This window comes from Phoca vitulina, unplaced genomic scaffold (genome assembly GCF_004348235.1).
Source record: "Phoca vitulina isolate PV1807 unplaced genomic scaffold, GSC_HSeal_1.0 scaffold12, whole genome shotgun sequence".
NCBI classification, from domain to species: Eukaryota; Metazoa; Chordata; class Mammalia; order Carnivora; family Phocidae; genus Phoca; species Phoca vitulina.
The window spans coordinates 25291380-25304157 of NW_022589715.1; the positions used below are offsets into that span (position 1 = coordinate 25291380).

Sequence of the window (12778 nt, forward strand, 5' to 3'; positions counted from 1 at the left end):
AGGGAGGGAGGGAAAAGAAAGGTAGGTTTACTTTGCATTTCCCTAGTCACTAAAGACACTAAGCACCTTTTTATATGTGTGCTGGCTATTTGGGTAGCTGCTTTTGTGAAGTCCTATTTAAGTCTCTTGCCTATTTTTCTTTTGGATTGTTTACCTTTTTCTTATTGACTTGTAAGCATTCTTTCTATATTCTGTATATATATTGTTTAGTACTCTCCATTAGAGTTTTCCAAATACTAACATCTCCCTCACTGTGACTTGTCTTTTTACGCTGTCTTTAATGGTGCCTTTTGATGAACAGAATACTTTGATTTTAATGTAGTCCAATTTATTTTTCTCTTTACAATTAGTGTTATTTGCATCCTATTTGGAAAAAAAAAAAAAGTCTTTTACTGTAAAAAGGTTATGAAGACCTCCCCTATATTATCACCCAGGAACTTTATTGCTTTGCTGTTGACATTTAAAACTACCATCTACTTTGAGGCACCTGGGTGGCTCAGTCGGTTAAGCGTCTGCCTTCGGCTCAGGTCATGATCCCAGGGTCCTGGGATCCAGTCCCGTGTCCGGCTCCCTGCTCAGCGGGGAGCCTGCTTCTCCCTCTCCCTTTGCTGCTCCCCCTGCTTGTGCTCTCTTCTCTCTCTCTCTGTCAGTAAATAAATAAAATCTTTAAAAAAAATAAAACTACCATCCACTGGAATTATTTTTTTTTTAATAGTGTGAACTTGGGTCAAGTTTTGGTTTGGTTTTTAATTTTGTATCTTTATTTCTTTCTTTAAAAAATAATATCTGGGGCGCCTGGGTGGCTCAGTTGGTTAAGTGACTGCCTTCGGCTCAGGTCATGATCCCAGGGTCCTGGGATCGAGTCCCACATCGGGTTCCCGGCTCAGCGGGGAGCCTGCTTCTCCCTCTGACCCTCTCCCCTCTCATGCTGTTTCTCTCTCGCTCGCTCTCTAATAAATAAATAAATAAATAAATATTTTTAAAAAAATCATTACTCTAAAAAAAAAAAAATAATAATAATAATAATAATATCTGATTGTCTCAGCACCATTTACTGAAAAAATTAGTCGTTTTTCCTCTTCTCTTTAGAGTCAACTTTGTTATGTATCAAGTGTCTGGATATATGGGTGTCTGTTTCTGGGCTCTCTATTCAATTCTATTGATTAATTTTTCTGTCTTTCCATTAATATTTCACTTTCATAACTGCAGCTTTATATAAGTCTTGACAGCCAGCACGGCTAGTCTTTCCTCTATTGAAGATTGTTGGGGCTCCTTTTAGGCCCTTTGCATTTTCATGTACACTTTTTTGTTTTGTTTTTGGGTGGTTTTTTTTTAAGATTTATTTATTTATTTTAGAGAAAGAGAGAGAGAATGTGCGTGCATGAGACAGAGCAGGGGGAGGTGCAGAGGGAGAGGGAGAGAGAGAATCCTCAAGCAGACTACTTGCTGATTGCAGAGCCCAATGCAGGGCTTGATCCCAGGACCCCAAGATCATGACCTGAGCAGAAATCAAGAGCTGGCTGCTTAACCAACTGAGCCATCCAGGCGCCCCTTCATGTACATTTTAGAATCAGCTTGTCAAGTTCTCAAAAAGACTTATTGACTTTGGGTTGGGATTGCATTGACTCAATAGATCAGTTTGATAAGTGAAACCTTTACAATACTGAGGCTTCCAATCCATAAACATGGTATATCCTTCCATTTAATCAGAAGTTCTTTAATTTTGGGGTGCCTGGCTGGCTCAGTAGGTAGAGGATGCAACTCTTAATCTCAGGGTTGTGAGTTCGAGCCCCATGTCGGAGGTGGAGCCTACTTAAAATTTTTAAAAAAGGTCTTTAATTTCTCACAATAATATTTTATGGCTTTATGTATTCATATAGTATATATATACATTGTGATAGATGTATTTAATATTCCTGATGCTTTTTTTTAAAGGAGATATTAGTTTATTGACTACACTGAAAGTGAGCAGCAGGCAGGACAAAAGAGGGGAGGCTGTCTGCTATTCCTGATGCTTTTGAAAATACTATATTTTTATTTATTTATTTATTTTTAAAGATTTTATTTATTTATTTGACAGAGAGAGACACAGCAAGAGAGGGAACACAAGCAGGGGGAGTGGGAGAGGGAGAAGCAGGCTCCCTGCGGAGCAGGGAGCCTGATGCAGGGCTCGATCCCAGGACCCCGGGATCATGACCTGAGTCGAAGGCAGACGCTTAACCAACTGAGCCACCCAGGCGCCCCTTTTCTTTTTTTTATTGTGGTGAAATACACGTAACATAAACTTTACCGTCTTAGTCATTTTTTTAAAGTAGGTCCCACGCCCAGCATGGAGCCCAAAACGGGGCCTGAACTCACAACCCTAAGATCAACACCTGAGCTGAGATCAAGAGTCAGATGCTTAACTGACTGAGCCACCCAGGTGTCCCCCCCATCTTAACCATTTTTAAGGGTACAGTTCAGTGGTACTAATGCATTCATATTGTGTGGAACCATCACCATCATCCATCTCCATAACTCTTTTTTTTTTTTTTCCTAGGGAAAGAACTTTATTAACCTTGTTTCAAACTTTATTCCCAGGCTTCTTCAGCTTAATTAGCTGCAAAGAATGAATTGTGTATAAGCAAAAACCGAAAAGAGCTGCAGTGTCCAAGGGGCTTGGGCTTAAAAATATTAGAGATCTAGATTTTATCAGATCCATGAACAAAATTTTAAAAAGCAGTCATAATATAAAATAGCAGCTCCCAGTAACTTCTTCAAGTTTTATCTTCTTCAGAAGTTGACTCAATTCAGTTTGCTTCATTCTTGGAAGCTTCATCAAAATTCTCCGCAAGATCTGGAACTTCATCATCATCCGGTAGCAAGTGGTGCTTTTCCATCCACAGATTGTTTGGGCAGAGCTTCAGCCAGTCTTCTTAAACTAGTCAGACTGTCTGCACCAAGTTGGTTTAAGATACTGGGTAGCACTTCTGTCAGCTGCTTTGTCTCAGCATGGCCTGGAATGGTGAAAGTGTTCGCTGCCAGCGATGCCTGAACTTTGGGGTTGTTAAAGTGGATCACTGTTCCTTGGTTTGTGAACATATTCACCTCTTCAATACCAGAGATATTGTTTACCCCTAACTTCTTTAAGGAGAACTGAAGTTTTTTATCATCTGCTGTAGCCCTTCTATGAACCATCTTCCTCTTTCGGCGAGCAGTTCCTTTCCCACCGATGCGCACTTGTGCTTGCAGTTTGGCGAGTTTCTCCTGGTTCATGATAGTTTCTTTCATCTTGTTGGAGCGGAAATGGGACCACGCGGGGGAATAGGGTTGGCGCTCAGGGGATCTCGGGCAGACCAGCTGAGATTAGGTGCACACACGCAGGGACACAAGATGGCAGCTCCATCTCCATAACTCTTTTCGTCTTGTAGAACGGAAACTCTCTACTTATTAAACAATAATTCCCCTTCTCCCCTCCCCCTAATCCTTGGCAACCACCATTATACTTTCTGTCTTTGTGATTTTGACTACTCTAAATATCTCATATAAGTAGAATCATACAGTATTTGTCATTTTGTGATTGGCTTATTTCACTTATATAATGCCCTCAAGGTTTGTCCAGGTTGTAGCATATGCAGAATGTCTTTCCTTTTTAAGGCTGAGTAATATTCCATTGTACATATCTATCACTTTTTGCTTATCCCTTCATCTGTTGATGGACACTTGGGTTGTTTCCATGTTTTAGCTACTGTGAGTAATGTTGCTATGAACATCGGTTTACAAATATCTCTTCAAGACCTTGCTTTCAATTCAATTGGGTATATACCCAGAAGCAGAATTGCTCAGCCATATGGTAATTAAAAAATTTTTTTGAAAAACGACCATACTGTTTTCCACAGCAGCCATATCGGTTTACATTCCCACCAACTGTGCACAAGCGTTCCAATTTCTCCACATTCTTGTCACTATTTGTTGTTTTCTTTTTTTTTTTTAAAGATTTTATTTATTTATTTGGGAGAGAGAGAGCGCACACACGAGCGGGGGAGGGTAGAGGGAGAAGCAGACTCCCTGCGGAGCGGGCAGCCCGATGCAGGACTCGATCCCAGGACCCTGGGATCACGACCTGAGCTGAAGGCAGATGCTTAACTGACTGAGCCACCCAGGCGTCCCTATTTGTTGTTTTCTCTCTCTCTCTTTCTTTTTATTGTAGCCATCCTAATGGGTGTGAAGTAGAATCTCAATGCATTTTGACTTGTTTCCCTAATGCTTAGTGCTGTTGAGTATCTTTTCATGTGTTTATTGGCCATTCACATATCTTCTTTGAAAAAATGTCTAAGTCCTTTGCCCATTTTTGAATCAGGTTGTTTGTTTTTTGTTGTTGAGTTTTAGTTTTATATATATTCTGGGTATTAATCCTTTATCAGACATATGATTTGTATATATTTTCTCCCATTCTGTGGGTTGCTTTTTTACTCTGTTGATAGTGTCTTTGGATGCACAAAATTTTTTAATCTTTATGAAATCCAATTTGTCTATTTTTCTCTTGTTACCTGTGCTTTTGGTGTCATATCCAAGAAATCATTGCCAAATCCAATGTTTTAAAGCTTTGTCATATGTTTTCTTCTAAAAGTTTTATTACTTTAGGTCTTACATTTAGGTCCTTGATCCATTTTGATTTAATTTTTGTATATGGTGTTAGGTAAGGGCCCAACTTCATCCTTTTGCATTGTGGATATCCAGTTTTCACAGAATCATTTGTTGAAGATACTGTCCTTGCCCCATTGAATGATCTTGGCACCGTTGTCAAAAATCATTTGACCACATATGGGAAGGTTTATTTCTAGACCCTCTATTATATTCCATTGGTCTATATGTTTGTGTTTATGCCAGTTTCACACTATTTTGATTACTGTAGCTTTGCAGTAAATTTTGAAATCAGTAAGTGAATCCTCCAGATTCTTATTCTTTTTAAGGTTATTTTGGCTCTTTGGGATCCCTTAAGATTTCATATGAATTTTAGGATGTGTTTTTCTGTTTGTGCAAAAAACATCATTGGCATTTTGATTGCACTGATGTGTAGATCATTTTGGGTAGCATGACATTTTAACAATATGATGTCTTCCAATCCATGAACATGAAAAATTTATTTATTTGAGTCTTCTTTAATTTCTTTCAGTAATGTTTCGTAGTTCTCATTATACAAATCTTTCACCTCCTTGGTTAAGTGAATTCCTAAGTATTTTGTTGTTTTTGATGCTATTGTAAATGGAACTGTTTTTTTTTTAATTTTTTATTGTTATGTTAATCACCATACATTACATCATTAGTTTTAGATGTAGTGTTCCATGATTCATTGTTTGTGCATAACACCCAGTGCTCCATGCAGAATGTGCCTTCCTTAATACCCATCACCAGGCTAACCCATCCTCCCACCCCATCCCCTCTAGAACCCCCAGTTTGTTTTTCAGAGTCCATCGTCTCTCATGGTTCGTCTCCCCCTCCGATTTCCCCCCCTTCATTCTTTCCCTCCTGCTATCTTCTTCTTTTTTTTTTTTCTTAACATATATTGCATTATTTGTTTCAGAGGTACAGATCTGAGATTCAACAGTCTTGCACAATTCACAGCGCTTACCAGAGCACATACCCTCCCCAGTGTCTATCACCCAGTCACCCCATCCCTCCCAACCCACCCCCCACTCCAGCAACCCTCAGTTTGTTTCCTGAGATTAAGAATTTCTCATATCAGTGAGGTCATATGATACATGTCTTTCTCTGTTTGACTTATTTCGCTCAGCATAATACCCTCCAGTTCCATCCACGTCGTTGCAAATGGCAAGATCTCATTCCTTTTGATGGCTGCATAATATTCCATTGTATATATATACCACATCTTCTTTATCCATTCATCTGTCGATGGACATCTTGGCTCTTTCCACAGTTTGGCTATTGTGGACATTGCTGCTATAAACATCGGGGTGCACATACCCCTTCGGATCCCTACATTTGTATCTTTGGGGTAAATACCCAGTAGTGCAATTGCTGGATCATATGGCAGCTCTATTTTCAACTTTTTGAGGAACCTCCATACTGTTTTCCAGAGTGGCTGCACCAGCTTGCATTCCCACCAACAATGTAGGAGGGGTAAATGGAACTGTTTTTTATAATTTCCTTTACAGTTCATTTGTTGTTTATATATAGAAACGCAGTTGATTTTTGTGTGTTGACTTTGTATCCTGCTACTTTGCTGAATTCATTTATAGAAGAAAAATTTTTTGTTTTTTAAAGATTTATTTATTTTAGAAAGAGAGAGAGAGAGTGCACATGAGTCAGGGGAGGGGTAGAGGGAGAGAATCTTTCAAGCAGACTCTCCACTGAGCCAGAAGCCCCATGTGGGGCTTGATCCCATGACCCATGAGACAATGACCTGAGCTGAAATCAAGAGTCAGACACTCAACCAACTGCACCACCTAGGCGCCCCTAGAAAAATCTTAAGTTAAACTTTTCATAATTGTAGATTCATATGTAGTTGTAAGAAATAATACTGAGAGGTCCCCTGTGTTCCTTATCTAGTTTTTCCTAATGGTGACATCTTGTAGAACTATTGTACAACATCACAACCAGGATATTGACATTGATACAATCTAAACACAGAGCATTTCCATTACTACAAGGATCCCTCCTATTACACTTTTATACCCACATCCATTTCTGTCTTGCATTCAGCTCCTTCCATAACCTGGGGTAATCACTAATTTGCTCAGTATTTCTACATTTTGTCAGTTTAAGAACGTTATATAAATGGAATCAGATGGTATGTTATCTTTTGCAATTGGCTTTTTTCATTTAGCTTAAGTGTCTGGAGATCCCCCTAGACTGTTACAGGTACCAATAATTCAGTCCTTTTTATTGCTGAAGAGTGTTCCATAGTATGGATGTACCACAGTTTAACATTTTTTTAAAAAGTAATCTCTACAACCAACATGGGACTTGAACTCAGCACCCTGAGATCAAGAGTCATATGCTCTACCAATTGAGCCAGCTAGGCGCCCCTGGACATACTACAGTTTAAATATTCACCCTTTGAAGAACATATAGGCTGATTCCAGTCTTTGGTTATTACAAATACAGCTTCGTGGAACATTGGTGCATATGTTTTTGTGTAAACAAAAGCTTTCATTTCTCTAGGACAAATAAATGTCCAAGTGCTATTGGGGTCGTATGGTAAATGCATGGTTAAATTTATAAGAAACTGCCAAATTGTTTTTCAGAGTGACTATGCCATTTTACATTCCTACCAGCAAAATATGAGTGATCCAGCTTCTCAGCATCCTTGCCAGTAATTGGGGTTTTCACTATTTTTTAATTTTAACCATTCCGATAATTGTATAGTGATAACTCACTGTGGTTTTAATTTGCACTTCTTTTATGACTAATGATGCCAAACATTTATTTCATGTGCTTACTTGCTATCTGTATTATCCTATTTGTTGAAATGCTTCAGGGTGTCTTTTGCCTTCTTTCTTTCTTTCTTTCTTTCGAGAGAGACAGAGAGAGAGAGAGAGAGAGATCAGTTTGGGGGGGAGAGGTAGAGGAAGAGGGAGAATCTTAAGCAGGCTCCCTGCTCAGTGTGGAGCTTGATGTGGGACTCAATCTCACGACCCTGTGATCATGACCCGAGCCGAAATCAAGAGTCAGATGCTTAACCAACTGAGTAATCCAGGTATTCCTCTGTTGCCCATTTTCTAATTTGATTGGTTTTTCTTTATTAATTATTTGTTAACTGTTGTTTAACTCATTTATTTTTAATACTTTATTTATTTATTTGACAGAGAGATAGAGAGCACAAGCAGGGAGTGAGGCAGGCAGAGGGAGAGGGAGAAACAGGCTCTCCGCTGAGCAGGGAGCCCTATGCAGGACTCCATCCCAGAACTCTGGGATCACGACCTGAGCCAAAGGCAGCAGCTTAACCAACTGAGCCACCAGGTGCCCCATTAACTCATATTTTTGCCAGTGGGTATGCAATTTCTTTAACACCATTTGTTGAAACAGCTATCTTTCCTCCATTGAATTGCTTTTGTGTTTTTGTAAAAAATCAGTTGGGCATATTTGTGTAGGTATCTATCTGGGTTCTCTATTCTGTGCCATTAATCTATGTGTCTATCCTTCTACCAACACCACAGTCTCGATTACTATGGCTATATACAGTAACTCCTAAAATCAGGTAGCCTGACTTCCCCCATTGTATTCTTCTTCAAAATTGTTCTAGCTCCTCTAGTTACTTTGTTTTTCCATATAAACTTTAGAATAATGCTGTTTATATCTACAAAAATATTATGGAGATTTTGATAACAATTGCATTAAACCTATATTTCAATTTGGGGAAAATCAACATCTTCACTACGTAGAATCTTCTAATCACAGAATTTCTCTCCAAAGAAGTATTTAGATCATCCTTGATTTCTTTCATCAGTGTTTTCAGCATACAAGTTCTGTATCTTTTTTTTTGTTAGAAGCACACACAAGTGTTTCATATTTTTGGAGCAACCTTAAACGGTATTGTATTTTAAGTTTTGGTATCCATGTGTTCACTGATAGCATTCAGAAATACAATTAATTTTTGTATGTTTTTCCTTTATACCGCAACGTTGCCGAACTTTTGTATTAGTTCTAGTTTTTCTGTTGATTCCTTGAGATTTTCTATGAAGACAATTATGTCATATGCAAACAGGGACAGTTTTATTTCTTCTTCGTTGATCTGTATGCCTTTTATTTTCTGCAATAATTGCCAGCACTGTTCTTGTTCCCAATCTTACAGAGAAAGCATTCAGTTTTTCACCATTAAGTATGATTTTATCTGTAGGTTCTTATAGATGCTCTTTACCATGTTGAGAAAGTTCTCCTCTCTTCCTATTTTTTGTGAGTTTTTATTTATGAATGGATGTTAAATTTTGTCAAATGCTTTTTCTACATTGATTAATATGACCATGTGGTTTTTCTTCTTTACCTTGTTAATATGGTGAATTAGTCTGATTAATTTTCAGATGCTAAACCAGCCTTACATCCCTAGAATAAGCCCCATTTGGTTAAGGTATATAATTCTTTTTATGTCTTGCTTAATTCTATTTTCTTTTTTTTTTTTTTAAGATTTTATTTATTTATTTGATAGAGAGAGACACAGTGAGAGAGGGAACACAAGCAGGGGGAGTGGCAGAGGGGGAAGCAGTCTTCCTGCCAAGCAGGGAACCCGATGTGGGGCTCGATCCCAGGACCCTGGGACCATGACCTGAGCTGAAGGCAGACGCTTAATGACTGAGCCACTCAGGCACTCCTTAATTCTATTTTCTAATATTTTGTTAAGGATTTTGTATCTATACTTTTGAGAGTTATCAGTCTATACTTTTTTTATATTTGTCTAGTTTTGGTATCAGTAATATTAGCTTCATAAAATGAATTAGAGGGGAAATAAAACACATGATAATCTCAACTGATGCAGAAAAAATACTTGACAAAATTCAACATCCTTTCCTGATAAAAAACACTCAACAACTAAATAGACTGGAAGAGTTAAAATTGTTAAAATGTTAATAATTCTCCCCTCCCCCATTCTCTCTCTCTCAAAATAATTAAGTAAAATGTCAATAATTCCCAAAGTGATCTACACATTCAGTGCACAGGCAACAAAAGAAAAAACATAGATTGGACTTTATCAAAATTAAAAACTTTTGTGCATCAAAGGACAGTATGAACAAAGTAAAAAGGTAACCCACAGAAGGGGAGAAAATATTTGCAAATTGTGTATCTGATAAGGTATTAATATCCAGAATATATAAAGAGCTCCTACAACTCAAAAACAAAACACCTAATTAAAACAATGGGCTAAAGACATAAATAGACATTTCTTCAAAGAAGAATACAGGTGACCAATAAACACCGGACATTAGGAAAACACAAACCAAGTAAGATACACTTTTTATGCATTAGGATAGCCATTATAAAAAAAAACAAAAACTAAAACACCCTGAAAATAAGAAGTGTTGGTGAGGATGTGGAAAAATTGGAACATCTGTGCATTGCTGGTGGGAATGGTACAGTCACTGTGGAAAATAATATGGCATTTCCTCAAGAAAGTAAACAGAATTGCCATATGATCTAGCAATCCCAATTCTAGGTACATACCCAAAAGAACTGAAAGCAAAGACTTGAACAGGTATTTGTACACTATGGTTCGTAGCAGCATTGTTCACAAGAGCCAAATGGTAAAAACCCAAACATTACCCTCAGGTAAATGGATAAGCAAAATACGGTATATACATACAATGGAATTTCATTCAGCCTTTAAAAAGCATGAAATTCTGATATATGCTACAACATAGATGAATCTTAAAGACATTATGCTAAGTGAAATAAGCCAGCCACGAAAGGGCAAAAATTGTATGATTCCACTTACATGAGGAACCTAAAGTAGTCAATTCATAGAGAAGGAAAGTCAGAAGAGTGGTTATCTGGGGCTATGGAGAGTGAGGAATGGGTAGTTATTGCTTAATAGGTACTGAATTTCAGTTTGGGAGATGGAAAAGTTCTGGGAATGGATGGTGGTGATGGTTGCACAATAATGTGAATGTGCTTGATGCCACTGAACTGTACACTTAAAAATGTTTAAAATGGTAAATTTCAGGGCTCCTGAGTGGCTCAGTTGTTAAGTGTCTGCCTTTGGCTCAGGTCATGATCCCAGGGTCCTGGGATCGAGCCCCGCATCGGGCTCCCTGCTCCGCGGGAAGGCTGCTTCTCCCTCTCCCACTCCCCCTGCTTATGTTCCCTCTCTCGCTGTGTCTCTCTCTGTCAAATAAATAAATAAAATCTTTAAAAAAAATAAAATGGTAAATTTCATGTTATGTACATATAATAAAAAAGACGAACACACAATTTCACATACAAAGTCATATACTCAAAGATATTTTTTTTCCCTCTAGTGGATTACTTAACATGAAGTAACCAGATGAGAATAATTGCTTGGCCATGTCTCAAAACTAGCTTTCCCTCTGATCAACAGTTCTTGGGATGCCCGCTCTGACTTCCTGCCCAAGGATCCATCTCACCCGTGACCTCAACAATTAGTAGTTGTCATTCAAGGCAGTCAGCTGACGGCAGCCACCACGAAGTCCACAAGGCTGGCATAAAGGTCTGCAGTGCACCACAATATATACTCTATCCAGACTCCCAAAGCAATGAAGGGAAAGGAGGAAGACCCTACAGGAGTTTAAAAACTTACATCGGTCTCTACATCCAACTCTAACACAGGCATAATCCAAGCTAGATAAAGCAGAGGCTCTCAAACTTCAGCGTACACCTGAGTCATCTGAAAGGTCTGTTAAAACACAGGTTGCTGCCCATCCTACTCCCCAAGAGTAGGTTCTCATCCTGTAGGTCTGGGATGGGGCCCCCAAATTTGCAATTCCAGCAAGTTCCCAGACAATGCTGCCAACTGCTGGCACGGGGATCACGCTTGAGAACCACTGAAGGGCACATTCAGAAGCATAATTCTATCTGAGCCCAAAGAAGGATCAAAGGGAGCAAGGAGAAATGTGAAGGCTGCTAAGCTGCCATTCTCCCCACCCCTCGCCCCTGTATTGTCATTTCTTAAATAAATACATTTTTTTCTAAACATTCAGCAAAATTGAAACGTAAACACCCAACTAGACACTGAACTTTATGGACGAAAAAAGTATCTATTCATAGTGACAGTTCAGTACCACCCATTATTTAGTATTTAGAAAGACATTTTCCATTGTCCTCTTTTTCTCTGTTTTCCTTGAGCTGGTTTGGGAACTTTAGAAGAAAAAAAAAATTTGTGTGTGTGGTCAAAAGCTTTACTAGAGTCTTTAAGGTCTGTGATTCTATGAAAAAGCAACAAACAGCAAGCAATTGAGAGGGCAGAACCATAGCTGCATCCGAGCCAGGGGGAGGGTAGCACTGCCAGGGAGAGGAGAGGACCAGGGAGCTTCTCACAGGCAGCAGTCATCTGGTCCCCAATGAAAGAATTTCAATGAGGCAACAAAGAAACTCAGGACTTATTACAAAACACAGCACAGCCTCTGATTCCTCACCTGAACACAATTACTTGTCTAAACAGAGTCTGGCTGGACCCTCTGATCCTATCAAAGCTCATGGGTGTTATTTTTTTAATGGTTTGCCTTGAAGCTTTCATAAGAAATTCTCATGGAATATTCTGCAGGGGTAAGAGAAGGGTGAAGGGGAAAGTCTTGTTACGTGATGCTGGGCTGGCTAATATGGACTTACGATGCTGAAATGAATAGGCAGTAATTTTTCATGTTTACTCCCTAAAACTGCCACCATGAAACAAACCACCCTGAAAATATGTTTAGTGCCTCGGTTAAGGAAAAGTGGTAACAGTGTAAAATTAATTAGAATGATGTGATCCCCATATTTTCATAGGCATCTTCCCCAAGAATATAGCTAAGATTTTACTTTCCACCGATGGCAAGCATCACAAACTCAGATACCTATAGGGAACCAGCCAGTAACTTACAATAGTTGAATAATATATATTGATAATTGAATATAACAAATTATTTTTTTTAACTTTTTAAAGATTTTATTTATTTATTTATTTGAGAGAGAGAGAGCATGAGCAGGGGGGAGAGGTAGAGGGAGAAGCAGACTCCCCGCTGAGCCACCCAGGCGCCCTGCAATAAACAAATTATTAAATTCATGTCTTGTCCTTTCACCATGTCACAAAAATGTCCAGTGTTAACCTAAACTATTTATTATTCCAGGAGCA

At 38.7% G+C, this 12778-nt stretch overlaps 2 protein-coding genes across 8 annotated transcripts in view; both read right to left on the reverse strand.

Moving 5' to 3' along the window:
* Positions 1–12778, reverse strand: part of ZNF638 (zinc finger protein 638) — a 125753-nt gene that overhangs the window by 97838 nt on the left and 15137 nt on the right. The gene's annotated exons all lie outside the window — the stretch shown is intronic.
* LOC116636193 (transcription factor BTF3-like) lies at positions 2762–3451 on the reverse strand. The gene has a single exon (XM_032410745.1). The coding sequence runs from the start codon at positions 3268–3270 to the stop codon at positions 2851–2853; it is 420 nt and encodes a 139-aa protein (XP_032266636.1). The 5' UTR covers positions 3271–3451; the 3' UTR covers positions 2762–2850.